The sequence below is a fragment of the Centruroides sculpturatus genome, unplaced genomic scaffold, assembly GCF_000671375.1.
Source record: "Centruroides sculpturatus isolate CEXI.00-Female unplaced genomic scaffold, Cexi_2.0 scaffold12, whole genome shotgun sequence".
Taxonomy (NCBI): domain Eukaryota; kingdom Metazoa; phylum Arthropoda; class Arachnida; order Scorpiones; family Buthidae; genus Centruroides; species Centruroides sculpturatus.
The window spans coordinates 36,002-55,191 of record NW_019384438.1 but is presented as its reverse complement, the minus strand read 5'-3'; the positions used below and the strand labels follow the sequence as shown (position 1 = coordinate 55,191).

At 24.5% G+C, this 19,190-nt stretch overlaps 1 protein-coding gene across 1 annotated transcript in view; it reads right to left on the bottom strand.

The window, feature by feature from the left end:
- Positions 1-2,192: 2,192 nt before the first annotated feature.
- Positions 2,193-19,190, bottom strand: part of LOC111620005 (probable serine/threonine-protein kinase DDB_G0277165) — a 44,295-nt gene continuing 27,297 nt past the window's right edge. Inside the window, exons 6-12 of the mRNA XM_023361845.1 lie at positions 17,984-18,066; positions 14,585-14,669; positions 13,694-13,777; positions 13,524-13,610; positions 6,822-6,978; positions 5,095-6,363; positions 2,193-2,708 (exon numbers count right to left, since the gene is read on the bottom strand). Of these exons, the coding sequence (XP_023217613.1) occupies positions 5,096-6,363; positions 6,822-6,978; positions 13,524-13,610; positions 13,694-13,777; positions 14,585-14,669; positions 17,984-18,066 (1,764 nt within the window). The 3' untranslated portion in view covers positions 2,193-2,708; position 5,095. The remainder of the gene's footprint in view (positions 2,709-5,094; positions 6,364-6,821; positions 6,979-13,523; positions 13,611-13,693; positions 13,778-14,584; positions 14,670-17,983; positions 18,067-19,190) is intronic.

Genomic DNA, 19,190 nt, shown 5'->3' with positions numbered 1-19,190 from the left:
AACCAAACTTTTACTGACTTGTAAGGAAATATGTAGAGAAATTTTTGGGGTTCTTCGTCTTCAAAATCTATTTTCCAGTTCTACATGAATTCCTTGTTCTGCCAGTTCTTGAAGGTCGTTGGTTAGGCTCTCACCGGAAATCTGCAGTAACTCTTCAATATCCTTCTCATCTACATCTTGTTGTCCTGCTGTAACGATTAAGTTGACAATTTGGTCAACCTAATGATACAGTGATAGGCTCTTCTCATTAGAATTCATGAATACCTTCGGCCATAACTTCTTTCACACTTCCTTCGAACATTTATCAGTTAATTCTTGCCAAGCGAAGTCGATATTTCCTATAGCATCCATGATGTTATATTTTTTTCCAAAATTGCACCAAACAAACAGATTTAAAGAAAGTACACCTTTTTACCACCTTTTGCTGATTGGTTCGTGTTCGTAAATAATTGGCTTCGAGCAGACCGCGTTATATCGAATCAGCGTTAAGCAGGATCTTACTGTAATGTGGTCACGTTCTAGGAATTTAAGCATCAACACATCAGATACATTCAGAAAATAATAGCCAGCTGAATATAAATTTTCTTAAAGAACCTAAATGTTTCCAATCCATGCTTACAGGGGTTAAAATGAGAATGAGATGATGGATCTGTCTCACTGTCAGTTTCACACAGAGACAAGTTGTCCCCTTCAGCAAATAATGTTATATGTTTGGGAAGAATTTCATTGGTACCACTTTACCATCATTTAATGCTTCAGGTATCAAATTTATAATTTTTAAGATTCATATATCCATTTAGCACACAAACACAGTAGAGCAGGAAATGCAAACAGGTGGCTCACAGGCCACACACACAGCCCATTAAAGCTTAATATCCAGTCTGCAACCTTGATTTATTTTCTAAAAATCAATACTGTATTTCCAACATCTGGTGAGAATTAAACAGAAAAAATTCAAACTTCTACTGTAATTGTTTACATAAGTCATAAAGGCTTGGATATGAAAATTTTAATTTTTGAATATTTATAATTTATGATGTATCACAATTCTTCTTGAACTGAAAGGTAATTCTTCTTTCCTTTCAATGGTAATAATAATTGAAACATGTTATTTCCATTAACTGTTCAGAGGTAGGTAAGGCAGAGATTGATTCAAATGAATCTTCTGTAGATTATTTAAAATTAATTAATACACTAACTTCATTTTACATCCATGTATCCAAACTGCTTTAAAAATTTAATGGTTATTTTTAGATTCATTAAAAGCATTTTGAACAAATCAATTCATTTAAAAACTTACATTTATATTATACAATGTTAAAAATAAGGATTTTAATACAAACAAGACTGTTTTTCTATTTGTTTAAAAAAAAATTCCAGACAAATCATCATTTAATTCTTTATTAAGGAAAGATCCAATACAGAAAAAATTTAGAAAGCTACAAAAGAAATTTATAAGAATGAAAAACTTGTCACTCCAAATAACAATACTGGACATAATTTTTTTAGTCACCGTATTGTGAAATTTACTAACTGACAATCACTTATTATTAATTTATGTTGCAATTTTTCTTTATAAAACATAAATTAGAAAGTAAGATTTGAACAAAATCAGAATAAATTACTTTGGCTACAAAACTGACAAAATTTTTTTAAATCAAAAATATATTTAAAATTTTCTACACTTCTATTTAAAACAACATAATTGTAGTCAAAGATCAGTATTATACTACATAAATTTTAATAAAATACTAAAGATCTTACTGATAAAAATCAATGAACAAATTTTCACTATCAACTGTACAATATATTGATATAATACATTTTAAAACACAATTTTTTATTTTTGATAATTATAGTACATAAAAAATTTAAAATTGTTTTTTTTTCTTGTTATTTTGCTATTTTAATCATTTCTTTTTAAATAATATTTACAATCTGTCTTTCTCGTAAAATAATTTACAGTATCGGATGGGTTTAATACCTGAATCATTTCCAATTCAAGTGAAATATATAAGAATTATAGAAGCAGTTAATTTACATAATAAAAAATACAATTCAGAATTTGAGTATTATCTGTACAATCTTCAACGTTCTATATTTTCATTTTTACATGTTATATATGAACGAAATTATTTTGTCAATATAATTTGAATAAAAATTTTACTGTACTGTACATCTTAATTATGTGGAAATATACTTTGATATATTTTTAATACTGGCAACTTCTCAAATATTTCATTTGACAAAGATATAAACTTTTATCTGTACATTTGTATGTTATTTTTTCTTTTGTACATGAACTTGTACTTAATCTTTGGCCATTTGTTATATTTATTTATACTCTGAAAGGAGTTGACTAAAAAGTCCTTTTTTTTCTAAATATCCAGAAGCAATTGTTACAGCTTTTAAATGTATTTCCTGAGATATATGCCAGTGAATTTTGTATTATCTAAGATACGGTATATTTGAATATAAATTTTATAAATTCAAGATTCGAAATGACTTCATGTGGCAAAAGTGAGCGACAACATCCATGATAAATCATGGCAAAAGACAGAAAGTTATAATACCATTTCTTAATTTAGATTAAATTTAGAAATAAGTTGGTTAAAATTATAAGATAGGAAAAAAAGAAAGAAAGATAAAAGAAGAATGAAGATATTTACGATCCACTGAATACAGCTCTTCATTTCTTGTCTGAATCACTAATGGAGGAAAAAAAAAATGTATGTTTAGAAAAGTTAATTGTTATTCTATGTAAGAATTAATTAAATAATAATTTAAGTAGTTCTATATATAATTGTACTGTACATTCAAATATAAAATATTTAATTTGTTCAAATTTCATAATCAAATAAATGAAATAATGATATTCAATCTATCCACACATTTTTTGTCAAATTCAGTAATGATTATTGATAAAATTCTTAACTTCTGATTTAATAATATATTTACTTGTACATTTAGCCACAAGTTTTTTTAGAAAGCAAAGTTAAAGAAAACTAAATTTATCTTTAAATTTCATACCAAGTAGCATTGTTCATATTGCTTCAGTTGTTAACAGTAAATTTCAAAAACATAACACTAAATAAATTCTATTATATATGCTGAAAAATATGCCAGCAATGATATATACAAATACATAGGTGAAGACAATAACACAACACATTTTCTGATTTAGAGAAAACATAATGTAAACAATTATTAAATATATGCAAACTGGAAATGTCCATACACTAAGGCAAAAAGTTCCAAATTCAAAAATTATACAGATAATTGTACAACTGAAAAAAACTGTTCTTTACAATACATAATAAAACACAGATGTAATTAAATAAAGTATCTTTTTTACCTCATTTACATTTTAAACATCTTCAGTCATTACAAAAATAAGACTATTAATGTTCTAATTATCTTTTGAATATAATTAAATTTAAATGAGGCAAAGTATTTTATTAACTACTTGTTTTATATCCTCAATCTGTTTTATAAAGATCAATTTTTAAGAGAATATGCTTCAATGAGTTAAAAATTACTTTTATGAGCATGCTAATTGGCTAATCTAATTTTCAGAAATTAACAAATTTATGTTTAATTGTTGGAGAAGCAGAAAATTCAAAGTACAGAGTTAAAGAGTGACTGAGACCAATTATATATAATATTTATAAAAAACTTTTACTTCAGATTTATAAATAAATTTATTCTTTACTCCATTTTAATTATACAAAAGCAATAAACTATTCTTAGAAAAGAAGTCCAACTTTTAATAATAAGCTCAGAAAGGTAATAGTAGATTAAAAAAAAAATTCCAAAGACAAAAATGTCTTTAGAACCTAACATATCATCATTATCCAACTCAACTATGTCAAAATTGAATTTATGTTCTAATCAGAGTTCTAATACCATATTTTTTAAAACAGTCATATGTAAACTGCAGCCTATGATACTTGATGCCAACACCACAATTTCTCTATTGTAACATTTAATTACAAATTTGAAAAGAAGTTTACATATTTGAATTTAAATATGACTTCTCCTTACTCTTCAATGATTAAATATCACAAAATTGATTGACTCTTAATTCTGAAATATATTCTTACATCTACAATTACCTTCAGTGTATACAAATGAATATAATATGCACATGAAATAATTGGTTGAAATATGAATAGAACTCCCAATTGATTGCTATGCAATCTAACTTTCAAATACTATATTCATTTGGTATATATATTCAAATAGTATATTTATATTGTAAATAAGAATATTTAACTTGCTCTAAGTTGAACCTATACTAATATGAACACTACTTAATCCAAATCAATTTTGTTTCTTTTTTTATTAAATGTTCCAGCTCAAAATAAAAATAAAATAAACCTTAAATTTATTAAAAATATGAAGAATTTGTAAAATTAACAAATATTAACATTTTAATATCAACATTGTATGTACCAAATACAGTACCATTTCTTTTTAAATAATATTTACAATCTGTCTTTCTCGTAAAATAATTTACAGTATCGGATGGGTTTAATACCTGAATCATTTCCAATTCAAGTGAAATATATAAGAATTATAGAAGCAGTTAATTTACATANGAATATAAAAAAAAAAAAAAATACTTTAGGAGTTAATCTAGTATCAAAAACGTTCGATTCAGCATGACACACAGTCCTCAGAAACACCACACAAAAGTGCCAGTGCTGCCAGCTAAAACACATACACAAACATAAAAAGTATTGGAGTAGCCCAAGACATTGCCAAAGATTGCAGCGCCACAGCACTAGTGAAAATTTAAATTTGCCAACTGGAATTCTTTCGGATAACCAACTTTTGGATAAACGACGCTCTACTGTATAAATTTTTTAGACATTTGTCTGTAGTGCTTTTTGATCTCTCATTTATATATAATCCTATTAATCCAAACTAACAATAGTGCACTGTACTTCAAAACTAACTAAAATTGTTATATTGGCAATATAATTTTGATAATCTTTCATATTGTTGCAAAATAATAAATAAGTTAAGTAGAAATATTTATTATAAATTATATGAATATTTAAATGTTTAAAAATATATTTCAAAAATTACCTCAAATTTCCACATTGTGGATATACTTTGTTGTCCTTTTTCTCTTCATGCAACAATCTTGCAAACTTGTTGAAAGCTCTTCATTATAAAAGGTATTTTGACTAGAATCTAATTCTTCTTGTTTTACAGTTTGTTTTATTTCTACAGATTCAAGCTTTTTAGTTTCATTTTCATTTAAACATAAAGGAAAATCAACTCTAACTAAGCATTCAGAACCATCAAATTTTTTGGGTTCTGGTTCTTTAGTTTCTACCACAGAATTAGAATGGAAAGATAATGTCAAACCACAACAACATCCAGGATCTTCAGAACAAAATAAAGGAAAACGTTTCTTATAGCTGCCAAAAGTTTGTTGCGATTCTGGGGAGTATTTATCATAGTCTCCAGAATCACAAATGTAAAGATTATCATCAGACAATGCATCGTCTTTATTTTCATTTTGCCATGACGATGGCGTATCACTTTGACAACAACATTCCAAATCACAAGTGCTGTTTCTATCTCCGACACTAAAAAATCCAGATTCTCCGGATGCACGACGTTGTTTGGCACTTGTTTTATTGCGATAAACTATAGCTTCTTCAGATAAATTTGGAGGCACTAATATGTTATTGACTTGAGCTTGTTCTTCTGAATGATAAATTTTCTGAATAGGAGATTTTGATTTATCACCTTTGGATTTATTCTGGACGGAACTAAAACTGAGTAAGCTATCTTGATCTACTGGCGAAAGGGATGAAGATGGTGAATAAGGTTGGTCCAAAGAATACATCATTGGTTCATCTGATGGGTCAGGTAGTTGAAATAAAGCTTTGCATAATGTTGGTGAAGAAGGCAATGAATGTGAAAATTGATGATTAATTCCTTTATCTCTATTCTCAATTGATTTTCTCTTTGAATTCCTTGATTTTTGTTGATTTTCATCTTTAAATGAAGGAGAAGAAAACTGAAAGGAACAAGAATGAGCAAGTTCTTGATCTCCCTCATGATTATTGGTTTCTAAAATCTTTTTCCTGTTCCAAAATCGAGGTAGGGAAGCAAAAGGATTTTGTAAATTATTGTTAGGTTTATAATCAGGATCACGTAATGACATGACTTCGCCAATATGCTTTGGTGTAACTGGTTTCACTGATAGTTCATCAACTGGCTTTTTCATTATAGGAATTGTGCTGTAGGATCTAACACGCAATGGTAATTCATCTTTATCTTTACACAAATGATCAACAGTCAATGAAGGTACTGAAGCTCGATGTGTCCAACGATGGACAACTGTAAATACAATATTTATAACTTTAAAAAGAACTACTTTAGCATTAGCACTAATCAAAATTCTCACATCTAGTATAAAACATGTTAAGAATTTTTTAATTGAAATAATGTTGATCATCATGTGACCACTTATTTGTCCATTTGAGCTTAATTGAAGCTTGTTTAAATTATATAATACTTCACACATTCATTGGAATTTTGCTCAAAAATTATTAATTAAAATTGTTTAATTATAAAAAATGTTTGTTATGTAAAAATTATTAACAGTATAAAATTTTGATAGTTATGAAAAAATTTAATTGAAACCTCAAATTTGTCTTGTATAAGAATAAACTTAACAATTCACATGAACATTATATGTTAATGAATCACTTAATTATTATTATTCAAATTGTGTTAGAAAATATAATTTCTAACACAAAGTTAGAAAAATTGATTATAATTTATACATAGCTTACATATTGCTTGAACACTATCAAAATTATCGGCTTCATCAGTTCCAGATGTGTATGATGATACCTGATTGATTAAACAATTTTGATGATATTGATTGAACATTAAAGCTTCTAACTGATTAACAATGTCTTTGAAAGAGGGACGGCTCCTTGGATCAATCTATAAGTAAATTTTCAAAATTTACATTTTATTGCAATAAAATGTTACAGATTACAGACTATATTATAAAATTTTGTTTTGGATCTAAATGTATGCAATGATAAAAATCAAAGAATCTATATCAAGTCATTGAAGAAATATGTATNTATGATACTTACTCTCTCATCATACCATTCTCCACGTAAACACTCTGGTGCCATCCAATAAGGTGAACCAACTATCGGAAGCCTTTGACTTCTCTCTCTTAATATAAATTATATTATTATTATTACAATAAATAAATATAAGTTGCTTTTTACAAAAAATTAATAATTTTATTATTAGGTATTAATAAATTCAATAATTTTATATTGTAATATAAATGTAATTTATATTTAGTAATTACTGTATTATAAAATACTTTAAAATAATTCATAATTTAAACTAATTCAAACACTTCAATATATTGATCACTTCAGTTTAAACATTAATATATGAATCCACAACTGTTGCTTATTTTGTGAAACAGGAGAAAAAATTTTCAAAATTTGTGAAATTGGCATATTAACTTCTAATTTTGCAAATTACATAGATTTTTTTGAATTCACAAAATAGGCAATTCAAAATTAGCCTATTTTGTGAAATCACATTTTATATTTTCGATTAGATAGAGATACTTGTTTTTCTCATTGAATCAACCTAGAAAATTGGCTTCTAACTTAAAGATTACTTGATATTTCCTAATGTTTATATAAAATAGATTTATATATTCTAGGGTTTTAAAATTTTAAATCAAACATATAAGAATGGAAATGATGTCTCATTTAGTTATGGTTTCAGAAGAAAAATGACAGAAAGTAGAATTACAATATAAATAGTTTTTAGTCAATGATTATTTTATCACTTTTTAATTTTGATATTAAATATTGTGTAAATAATAAACAATTAACTTATCAATTGCATAATTAATTATGATGGTATAATTTTCTTAAATTAATGAAATATTCTAGAACAAAGACAACTTAAGATTCAATACTGAGTTGGATGTTTGTTACAATTTAAACAATTTTACATTAGTTAAGCATTACATCAATGTTAATTATATGATTAAGACTGAAGCATATACTTATAGCAAAACTTCAAAATTAGAATTGCCAAAATAACAGTAAATGAAAATGAAACAAAATGAAAGGCTCTCCAAAATACACAAGTTCACAGATTTACTACAATGCTGTAATAGTGTCACTTGGAGTAATTGCCTACTTTGTAAACTTGGTAAAAATATCGTCAAATTTGTGAAATTGGCACATCAACTGCCATTTCACAAATTCTGCAAATTTTTGCCTATTTCACAAAATAAGCAACATTTATAAATGTTGAAATAAATATGTACACGTTATTCATTTAAATGCTTTTATATTATGTTAATACTGAATATAGACATTTATTGATTGTTCATTGTCAATATAAGTGTCATATTTTACATTATAAATTACTTTTTACAAATTACAAAAGTGAATGTTTTATAATATCTGATTTCAGCAGCACTTATTATTTCAAAAAGTTTTAACATAAATACCAAATTTTTCATATTACATATGCATATACAACATGAAAAATTTGACAGTGATCAGTTTTTCATACCATTTCCAATAAAAATGTAACATTAATCTTAACAGTCATTATTTTTAAAATAAATTAGTTTATTGAGATTAATTATAATGAAAGATTATATCATTTTAAAAATCATTGCATTACAATTATGTAAAATATTGTTTGAAACAAGCCTTATGACTGTACTGATTGTAAATTTATATTCCTGATCTTTGAGATAATGCCAAGTTTAAAATAAAAATAATCATTAGCATTTTCTTCTTAATGGAGGAAGTGAATGCATTCATTGAAAATATACAGCAAATGTTACTATTATAGCTTTGATAATGAATATTACAACAATATTACATTTCTAGTTATACACCATTTAAAATTAATAATAATAAATGCTTCATATCATAAAATAAATTATATATAAGTGTAAAGATTAAATGATTAATAGCTTCTTAACCTAACAATAAAAATAACTCTTATAGAATTTAATAGTCAATTTTAAATCTGACTATTACAAAACTTTAAACCCGATCACTTTCCAAATTATATTTCTGGTTAAAAAATAATAATATTTAAGATGTTAATTATCACTTATTGATCTTATGTTTAATATAACTGAAGTCATTTACTTCAAATATCCAACTAAATTTAGTTCCATTAACAAAATTTGACTATTTTCTTATTTAAATTGATAATGTTTGATAAAATTGATAAATTGATAAGCATTTTTATTTCAACAAATTTTAAATCCTGAAATAAAGCTATTTATTTAAATAATATTAATTTAAAGAAATGTTCTATACTATAGATTCATAAGAAATCATCATTAAAGTAAAATCCTAATCCTAATTTTTTAGATTGAATAATAAATTGGAAATTAATACTGCATATTTTTAAAATTGATAAATGCAAATGATAATTTCTAACTTAGTGCTAATTTCAGAATATCATTACTGAAATTCATAGTATTATTGGCACTTATGCAACACATGATATGGAAACCCACAGACTGAACAAATTCCACTGTTATTTTCTGTATGATGATTCATAATATTCATCAACCTACTTATACAAAATAAAACTTGTTTAAAATAATTATTAATAGTGCTTGGTTAAATTTATTTTAAGAAAAGCAAAGAGGATGTTGGCAACAGTTTCTAAAATTATATAAATAATTTTATTATTAGGTATTAATAAATTCAATAATTTTATATTGTAATATAAATGTAATTTATATTTAGTAATTACTGTATTATAAAATACTTTAAAATAATTCATAATTTAAACTAATTCAAACACTTCAATATATTGATCACTTCAGTTTAAACATTAATATATGAATCCACAACTGTTGCTTATTTTGTGAAACAGGAGAAAAAATTTTCAAAATTTGTGAAATTGGCATATTAACTTCTAATTTTGCAAATTACATAGATTTTTTTGAATTCACAAAATAGGCAATTCAAAATTAGCCTATTTTGTGAAATCACATTTTATATTTTCGATTAGATAGAGATACTTGTTTTTCTCATTGAATCAACCTAGAAAATTGGCTTCTCACTTAAAGATTACTTGATATTTCCTAATGTTTATATAAAATAGATTTATATATTCTAGGGTTTTAAAATTTTAAATCAAACATATAAGAATGGAAATGATGTCTCATTTAGTTATGGTTTCAGAAGAAAAATGACAGAAAGTAGAATTACAATATAAATAGTTTTTAGTCAATGATTATTTTATCACTTTTTAATTTTGATATTAAATATTGTGTAAATAATAAACAATTAACTTATCAATTGCATAATTAATTATGATGGTATAATTTTCTTAAATTAATGAAATATTCTAGAACAAAGACAACTTAAGATTCAATACTGAGTTGGATGTTTGTTACAATTTAAACAATTTTACATTAGTTAAGCATTACATCAATGTTAATTATATGATTAAGACTGAAGCATATACTTATAGCAAAACTTCAAAATTAGAATTGCCAAAATAACAGTAAATGAAAATGAAACAAAATGAAAGGCTCTCCAAAATACACAAGTTCACAGATTTACTACAATGCTGTAATAGTGTCACTTGGAGTAATTGCCTACTTTGTAAACTTGGTAAAAATATCGTCAAATTTGTGAAATTGGCACATCAACTGCCATTTCACAAATTCTGCAAATTTTTGCCTATTTCACAAAATAAGCAACATTTATAAATGTTGAAATAAATATGTACACGTTATTCATTTAAATGCTTTTATATTATGTTAATACTGAATATAGACATTTATTGATTGTTCATTGTCAATATAAGTGTCATATTTTACATTATAAATTACTTTTTACAAATTACAAAAGTGAATGTTTTATAATATCTGATTTCAGCAGCACTTATTATTTCAAAAAGTTTTAACATAAATACCAAATTTTTCATATTACATATGCATATACAACATGAAAAATTTGACAGTGATCAGTTTTTCATACCATTTCCAATAAAAATGTAACATTAATCTTAACAGTCATTATTTTTAAAATAAATTAGTTTATTGAGATTAATTATAATGAAAGATTATATCATTTTAAAAATCATTGCATTACAATTATGTAAAATATTGTTTGAAACAAGCCTTATGACTGTACTGATTGTAAATTTATATTCCTGATCTTTGAGATAATGCCAAGTTTAAAATAAAAATAATCATTAGCATTTTCTTCTTAATGGAGGAAGTGAATGCATTCATTGAAAATATACAGCAAATGTTACTATTATAGCTTTGATAATGAATATTACAACAATATTACATTTCTAGTTATACACCATTTAAAATTAATAATAATAAATGCTTCATATCATAAAATAAATTATATATAAGTGTAAAGATTAAATGATTAATAGCTTCTTAACCTAACAATAAAAATAACTCTTATAGAATTTAATAGTCAATTTTAAATCTGACTATTACAAAACTTTAAACCCGATCACATTCCAAATTATATTTCTGGTTAAAAAATAATAATATTTAAGATGTTAATTATCACTTATTGATCTTATGTTTAATATAACTGAAGTCATTTACTTCAAANGCAGGTAGATGGACATTTTCTTCATATATCTGCTGTAGCTTTTTGTGAATTTCTGCTTTGTCTGTTTTCAACAGCACCAAAAATTTTATGACACTAATATTCTATCTGCATCTCCATTTTTCAACTGAGACAAATTTTAAAACAATATTACTATATCTGTGTGTGCAAATCCAACATCCATTGTGTAATAATTTCTTCATATTATTAGCTATTTAAATTAAATTTTTTGTTAGTGCTACTTCTGTACAATTAATTGTGTGCATTAAAAGTTAAACAACAATCATTTTAAAGAAATCTCACATAACACTGTAAATTCCAAAACAGTAATCTGTTGAGTTTTATATTTTAATTTTTATCTAATGAGTTTTATGATTGAAATTAATATTTTCTTGTTATATATTGTAATCAATTTCCTCTTCTCACTATGTAACAAAAGCAATGGATAATATTATGATCTACACTGTTCATCAAGACCTCAATAGAAAAGATGTAATATAAATTGTAAAATATATCTAGTGTAATAATGTTTCTTCATTTATTAATGCATCTTCTCTTTAATTCTGAAAATTAATTTTATTTCATATAATCCCAAAAGTAATTTGTTTGATAAATAATAGTTTGATCTTTTAGTTTTTTTGTACAAATTAAAAATTTGAATTACTATTTAATCTTCAATATTTTAAAGTAACATTTACCTTGGATCAGGAATTTTTTCTGCTAAACCAAAATCACCTACAACTGCTATCATCTCTAAGCCTTCTTTTTTAATTAAGACATTCTGCAAAAATTATTTGTTTTAACAATGATTTTTTAAAAAATGAAACTTTTAATATAAANAAAACATCTGGCAACACCAGAAGCAGAAGCGTCGAGATCTGGCAAAATTGAAACAATTTTCGCAAAGGACCATGTGTATGGAGACGAGAAAAGAAAATTTACACACTGAAGTACTAATAGTTCACGAAAATAATAATTTTCGTGAACTATTAATACTTAAGTACGTAAAAATTTATTACATTTCATGTTGTACGAGGGTTTTACCCATTTCTCGAACCATGTCAGAGTGAATCCGTGCTATAGAAGTGCCGTGTTATACAGGGGATGGTACCAATTCTCGAACCGTGTTAGAGTGAATCCGTGCTATAGAAGTGCCGTGTTATACGGGGGTTACCTGTACTATTTTTTTAAACTAAATATTATCACCAAGTGTCCAGCAACTAGTTCTATATAGCTTNTTTATTACATTTCATGTTGTACGAGGGTTTTACCCATTTCTCGAACCATGTCAGAGTGAATCCGTGCTATAGAAGTGCCGTGTTATACGGGGGTTACCTGTACTATTTTTTTAAACTAAATATTATCACCAAGTGTCTAGCAACTAGTTCTATATAGCTTTTGTCAACAAAGAATAATTGGCACAATCATTCTTTGTTAATGTTAAAATGAAAAATAGTAGTAAACTGAATCTCCAAATTTTGACAGATACCATGTTTTAAACTTCAAACAATCATATGTATATGCTTTTACTTGTATTAATAAACAAAAACTGTTTAATCTTAAAAGTGCATTTAAAATTAAAAAGAACACTATTTTGTTTGTTTTTATTGTAAAATGATGTAAATAAAAGAATTTCATATTTACTATTTTTAATAATACTTATATATTTATTTTATTAAGTTACATCTACTGACAAGTGTATAGCATTATTACATTGGCTAACTAATGAATCAGATCTATGTTTTAGTCTTTTAAGCCACACAGATCTAAAAGACCAAAAATCTTGAAAATATCTGTATTATTGTTCATTATATCTATCTTTTATTATAAATATTCATTATACTATATAAAAAGAATCAAACATTTATATCTTACTCTGCAACAACTAAATGCTAATGTAAGAAAATTAGGAGGGCAATCTGGACACATTTCACTGAAGGCAACATAATCTACTCCAAAATTCTGTAATATAAATTTAAAATGATTTAGATATGAATTTAGCATCAATTAAACATGAAATCTGTTATATTTATAACTAATTTTACCTCTGTACGTGGAAGTATATCTGGATCAGCTTCTATCCTAGCTATTATTTCACACAAAATAATTCCGTATGAAAAAATATCTGCCTGGAAAATAAAAAGGAAGGAAACTTTATTGTTTTAAATTGTTTAAAACAAATTATTCGTATTTAAGTTACATTTTATTTAGTATAAATGGAAATTTAAACATCTATAAAAAATGTAGAAATTTTTGTATTTTTTTAATGAAAAATCAATCTATCTATTAATTTGATATATTTAATTTATGTGAAAGTAAATCAATATTTTTAAAAATATTTATTTAACGATAATAATTCCATAACAAATTCACACATTTTAAATGAAAAAAATTATTATTATTATTTTATTAAAAAGTAACTGTGTTTAGAAGTTTTGATTCATATTCAATTATTAAACAATTTTTTACTACTACTTTAGATCACAAAAACAGTTTCAAAACTGTAATTTAAATTCTTATTTGAAACTTTTTATATTGTTTACAAAAAAAATTTAATTCATAATTAAACTAAGTAAGCAAGCTATTAACAACACAATATTAAAATTCAGAAATCATCATCCATTCTTGATGAACTTAAATATATGAATAATATGCTAATTTTCTTATAAAAATTTAAAAAAAATTGAAATTTATTTATTTGAAACTTATATAAAAATAGCAGAACTGTTGTTCAGTATAGTCGATTTAACAGCTATGAATATATTCTTATTGAAGTGTGTAATAAGTTCATGATGAAAGAAAGAGTACTTTCAAATTAATTTGATAGAAGCTAATTATTTAATTTAAATAAAATTATTTATGACAGATTAGTCAATAATTTTTTTAAACAAAAAGTAAAAAAAAAAAAATTAGTTAGATAGTCATATGATACTTACTCTCTCATCATACCATTCTCCACGTAAACACTCTGGTGCCATCCAATAAGGTGAACCAACTATCGGAAGCCTTTGACTTCTCTCTCTTAATATAAATTATATTATTATTATTACAATAAATAAATATAAGTTGCTTTTTACAAAAAATTAATAATTTTATTATTAGGTATTAATAAATTCAATAATTTTATATTGTAATATAAATGTAATTTATATTTAGTAATTACTGTATTATAAAATACTTTAAAATAATTCATAATTTAAACTAATTCAAACACTTCAATATATTGATCACTTCAGTTTAAACATTAATATATGAATCCACAACTGTTGCTTATTTTGTGAAACAGGAGAAAAAATTTTCAAAATTTGTGAAATTGGCATATTAACTTCTAATTTTGCAAATTACATAGATTTTTTTGAATTCACAAAATAGGCAATTCAAAATTAGCCTATTTTGTGAAATCACATTTTATATTTTCGATTAGATAGAGATACTTGTTTTTCTCATTGAATCAACCTAGAAAATTGGCTTCTAACTTAAAGATTACTTGATATTTCCTAATGTTTATATAAAATAGATTTATATATTCTAGGGTTTTAAAATTTTAAATCAAACATATAAGAATGGAAATGATGTCTCATTTAGTTATGGTTTCAGAAGAAAAATGACAGAAAGTAGAATTACAATATAAATAGTTTTTAGTCAATGATTATTTTATCACTTTTTAATTTTGATATTAAATATTGTGTAAATAATAAACAATTAACTTATCAATTGCATAATTAATTATGATGGTATAATTTTCTTAAATTAATGAAATATTCTAGAACAAAGACAACTTAAGATTCAATACTGAGTTGGATGTTTGTTACAATTTAAACAATTTTACATTAGTTAAGCATTACATCAATGTTAATTATATGATTAAGACTGAAGCATATACTTATAGCAAAACTTCAAAATTAGAATTGCCAAAATAACAGTAAATGAAAATGAAACAAAATGAAAGGCTCTCCAAAATACACAAGTTCACAGATTTACTACAATGCTGTAATAGTGTCACTTGGAGTAATTGCCTACTTTGTAAACTTGGTAAAAATATCGTCAAATTTGTGAAATTGGCACATCAACTGCCATTTCACAAATTCTGCAAATTTTTGCCTATTTCACAAAATAAGCAACATTTATAAATGTTGAAATAAATATGTACACGTTATTCATTTAAATGCTTTTATATTATGTTAATACTGAATATAGACATTTATTGATTGTTCATTGTCAATATAAGTGTCATATTTTACATTATAAATTACTTTTTACAAATTACAAAAGTGAATGTTTTATAATATCTGATTTCAGCAGCACTTATTATTTCAAAAAGTTTTAACATAAATACCAAATTTTTCATATTACATATGCATATACAACATGAAAAATTTGACAGTGATCAGTTTTTCATACCATTTCCAATAAAAATGTAACATTAATCTTAACAGTCATTATTTTTAAAATAAATTAGTTTATTGAGATTAATTATAATGAAAGATTATATCATTTTAAAAATCATTGCATTACAATTATGTAAAATATTGTTTGAAACAAGCCTTATGACTGTACTGATTGTAAATTTATATTCCTGATCTTTGAGATAATGCCAAGTTTAAAATAAAAATAATCATTAGCATTTTCTTCTTAATGGAGGAAGTGAATGCATTCATTGAAAATATACAGCAAATGTTACTATTATAGCTTTGATAATGAATATTACAACAATATTACATTTCTAGTTATACACCATTTAAAATTAATAATAATAAATGCTTCATATCATAAAATAAATTATATATAAGTGTAAAGATTAAATGATTAATAGCTTCTTAACCTAACAATAAAAATAACTCTTATAGAATTTAATAGTCAATTTTAAATCTGACTATTACAAAACTTTAAACCCGATCACTTTCCAAATTATATTTCTGGTTAAAAAATAATAATATTTAAGATGTTAATTATCACTTATTGATCTTATGTTTAATATAACTGAAGTCATTTACTTCAAATATCCAACTAAATTTAGTTCCATTAACAAAATTTGACTATTTTCTTATTTAAATTGATAATGTTTGATAAAATTGATAAATTGATAAGCATTTTTATTTCAACAAATTTTAAATCCTGAAATAAAGCTATTTATTTAAATAATATTAATTTAAAGAAATGTTCTATACTATAGATTCATAAGAAATCATCATTAAAGTAAAATCCTAATCCTAATTTTTTAGATTGAATAATAAATTGGAAATTAATACTGCATATTTTTAAAATTGATAAATGCAAATGATAATTTCTAACTTAGTGCTAATTTCAGAATATCATTACTGAAATTCATAGTATTATTGGCACTTATGCAACACATGATATGGAAACCCACAGACTGAACAAATTCCACTGTTATTTTCTGTATGATGATTCATAATATTCATCAACCTACTTATACAAAATAAAACTTGTTTAAAATAATTATTAATAGTGCTTGGTTAAATTTATTTTAAGAAAAGCAAAGAGGATGTTGGCAACAGTTTCTAAAATTATATATTTTTCAAAAATAACTTATTTCTCTATGGAAAGAAAAACAAAATTTAAAAATCAATTTGGAAAAAACAGAGAAAAACAAAACACTTTTAACTTCATTTAATTATAAATCATCTTAAGTTTTAATTAAACATATCTTGAAATGTAAAATATATTTCATGATATGTTTTATATGATTTATTGTTAATATTTGTTTATAAAAATTCATATAAAACATTGTATTAATGAAAAAAAGTTAAAATGTTTAATACACACATTTATGTAAATGATAATTTTACATTAAAATAATTCTCAGAATAATAAATGTATTCAGCTTTTTTTTATTTTTTTGGTTAATAAAAAAAATATTAAAAATTATTAATTGTGTGCATTAAAAGTTAAACAACAATCATTTTAAAGAAATCTCACATAACACTGTAAATTCCAAAACAGTAATCTGTTGAGTTTTATATTTTAATTTTTATCTAATGAGTTTTATGATTGAAATTAATATTTTCTTGTTATATATTGTAATCAATTTCCTCTTCTCACTATGTAACAAAAGCAATGGATAATATTATGATCTACACTGTTCATCAAGACCTCAATAGAAAAGATGTAATATAAATTGTAAAATATATCTAGTGTAATAATGTTTCTTCATTTATTAATGCATCTTCTCTTTAATTCTGAAAATTAATTTTATTTCATATAATCCCAAAAGTAATTTGTTTGATAAATAATAGTTTGATCTTTTAGTTTTTTTGTACAAATTAAAAATTTGAATTACTATTTAATCTTCAATATTTTAAAGTAACATTTACCTTGGATCAGGAATTTTTTCTGCTAAACCAAAATCACCTACAACTGCTATCATCTCTAAGCCTTCTTTTTTAATTAAGACATTCTGCAAAAATTATTTGTTTTAACAATGATTTTTTAAAAAATGAAACTTTTAATATAAATTTCATATATTTAAAACATGATAAAATAATCATATATTATTAATAAAATTTAATAAGTATTATTATAAAGTTGCAATATCAGCAAATGGCTTTATTCTGTTAAGGAAGTTGAAAATAAATTGTTAAATCATTAAAACAGAGAATATATTTAATTTTTCTTATAATTTCTTCTACATTTTAATAATTTTATAGTCATGTTAAGTGAAACAATTACTCCTGATGTTTGTATACAAACACATTAACATATCATAATAAGTTTAGAGATTTGAATTAGTTCTCTTCTGTCTTTAACCCTGTTCATTTTCAGTTTTATCAAAAACTGGAGTCAAATAATGCCAAAAAACATTTATATTTTTAATAAATTCTGTTATTTCTTGAATTATTCCATCCAAAAGAGCTGTAAAATGTTAAGACCACTTTGCTCTACAGCAGGTGTGGCCAAACTTTTATCCCTTAGGGGCTACTTTTTTGGTAAAATATAGTCTGCAGGCAACTATGAATATGGGCAAACAATTTTAGGATTTTTATATGTGCATGCGTTAACATTCATTTGCATTGTTCATCGGGATAAATACAAACAGTATAGGTGCACAGACAGTCTATTATTGTAAGAATAAATTATCGAATTAAGATTTTTAAACATTAATTTAAGTGAAAGCAAATTGTTCAACTTTAGCTTCATAGACTACTTTCAAAACCTTTGCGGTTGACCGCAAAGGTTTACATGTTGGCCAAGTCTATGTGTTGGCCATCCCTGCTCTACAGACTTTCTCCAGTGGCAGACATCATCTTCAAACATCTTTTTGAAGAATGTTGGAGGAATAATGCTCAGAAATTTGATCACTTCTTCCTTCAGTTCATCAAATGATGAAAAGTGTCATGCAGCCAGGTGTTTCTTCAACTCTTAGAACAGAGAAAAGTCACTAGGAGTGAGATTAAGACTGTTTAGATGTGAGAGTTCTTGAAATTTTCAATGTTCAACTTTTGCATTTGTGACATGGCTGGTGTGGACAGATGCATTGTTGTAAAGGAAAATAAAGGGAGCACCTCTCTGATTTTTTATGTA